The following is a 1,281-nucleotide window of genomic DNA, read 5'->3' on the forward strand; positions in this document are numbered from 1 at the left end:
CCCCGCGCAGCGCGGCTCCGCCCGCCGAGCCCGAGCTCAAGAGACAACGTCTATTGCTGCTCGCCTCGCCGTTTGGTTTGGGTTTTTGTTTTGTTTTGTTTTTCACGTTCTCAAGACGGAATCGTTTCTCCTGCGGGGGTTAGTGGGGTCTGTGGTGTGGACGGGGGGTGCTAAGGGCACCCTGCTTCCAAGCCCGGTACGGCACTGTATGGTAGCGCATTAAATGCAAATTACAACGGCAAAATTTAGGCCTTATGTCATTTCTCATAACAAACAAGCCAGGCTGAGCTGGGCACAGAGGGGCTCCGAACCACGGGGAGATGGCCACACCGTCACCCTCAGGCCCGGTGTCCAGCCCAGTGTCCCCTGGCCAGCCAGCAGGGATTTCTTGCCAACGGGGATTTCTTGCAAATAAGCATTTTTTTTGCAAACAGGGATTTCTTGCGTACCTAAAGGCAAGGCACTGAACAAAGCCTCTCCCTGACGGGCACCAAGACCTCTGTCTGTAATTGCACAGGCTGGGCAAGAACAGGAAAGGGCAAGAACAGGAGATTTTCAGTGCAGTCATGAAATCAGTGTTTTTATTATTTTCTTTCAACTTCTGTGAAAGGCAGTGAGTGCTCCTCCTGTGTCTTTTTCTGAAGCCCCCTCCCCATGTGCCTGTATTACACAATGTGACAGGTGAGGATTAGCCAGAAGAAGGGGGCCTGTCCAGTCTGCACTGGACAACAGCGGAGAGAAATTCTTTATTCCCAAAGGCTATTAAAAAAAGGTAGAAAAGAGATTATTTTCCCTTGGAACAAGCTCTATGTGGAAGCATAAAGTGCAGTATAGCACATGCTGGTTTTGGCTGGGGTAGAGTTAGTTTTTTTCACAGTAGCTAGTACAAGGCTATGGTTTGGGTTTGTGCTGGAAACAAGAGTTGATGGCACAGAGATGTTTTCGTTATTGCTGAGCAGTGCTCACGCCTTTTCTGCTCCTCACACGTGGACACCAGTGAGGGCCAGGGGTGCACAAGGAGCTGTGAGGGGACACAGCTGGGACAGCTGACTCCAACTGGCCAAAGGGACATTCTGTACCGTATGTCATCATGCTCAGCAATATAAAGCTGGGGATGGTCAGAGTGATGGCGTTGGTCTTCCCAAGTCACTGTTACGCGTGCTGGCACCTGGGGATGGCTGAACACCCACATCTGCCGATGGGAAGCGGTGAACAAATTCCTTGTTTTGCTTTGCTTGCGCACGCGGCTTTCGCTTTACCTATTAAACTGTCTTTATCTCA

At 50.7% G+C, this 1,281-nt stretch overlaps 2 protein-coding genes across 2 annotated transcripts in view; one reads left to right on the forward strand and one right to left on the reverse strand.

Moving 5' to 3' along the window:
* Positions 1-1,089, reverse strand: part of LOC104290257 (chromosome unknown open reading frame, human CXorf56) — a 4,468-nt gene extending 3,379 nt beyond the window's left edge. The window contains 1 exon segment of the mRNA XM_009889335.1: positions 1,080-1,089. Within this exon segment, the coding sequence (XP_009887637.1) occupies positions 1,080-1,089 (10 nt within the window).
* A 37-nt stretch (positions 1,090-1,126) lies between these two features.
* UBE2A (ubiquitin-conjugating enzyme E2A) overlaps positions 1,127-1,281 on the forward strand; it is a 9,736-nt gene continuing 9,581 nt past the window's right edge. The window contains exon 1 of the mRNA XM_009889336.1: positions 1,127-1,131. Coding sequence (XP_009887638.1) covers positions 1,127-1,131 — 5 coding nt within the window. The remainder of the gene's footprint in view (positions 1,132-1,281) is intronic.

Source organism: Charadrius vociferus, unplaced genomic scaffold (assembly GCF_000708025.1).
Source record: "Charadrius vociferus isolate BGI_N301 unplaced genomic scaffold, ASM70802v2 scaffold7, whole genome shotgun sequence".
In the NCBI taxonomy this organism is placed as follows: domain Eukaryota; kingdom Metazoa; phylum Chordata; class Aves; order Charadriiformes; family Charadriidae; genus Charadrius; species Charadrius vociferus.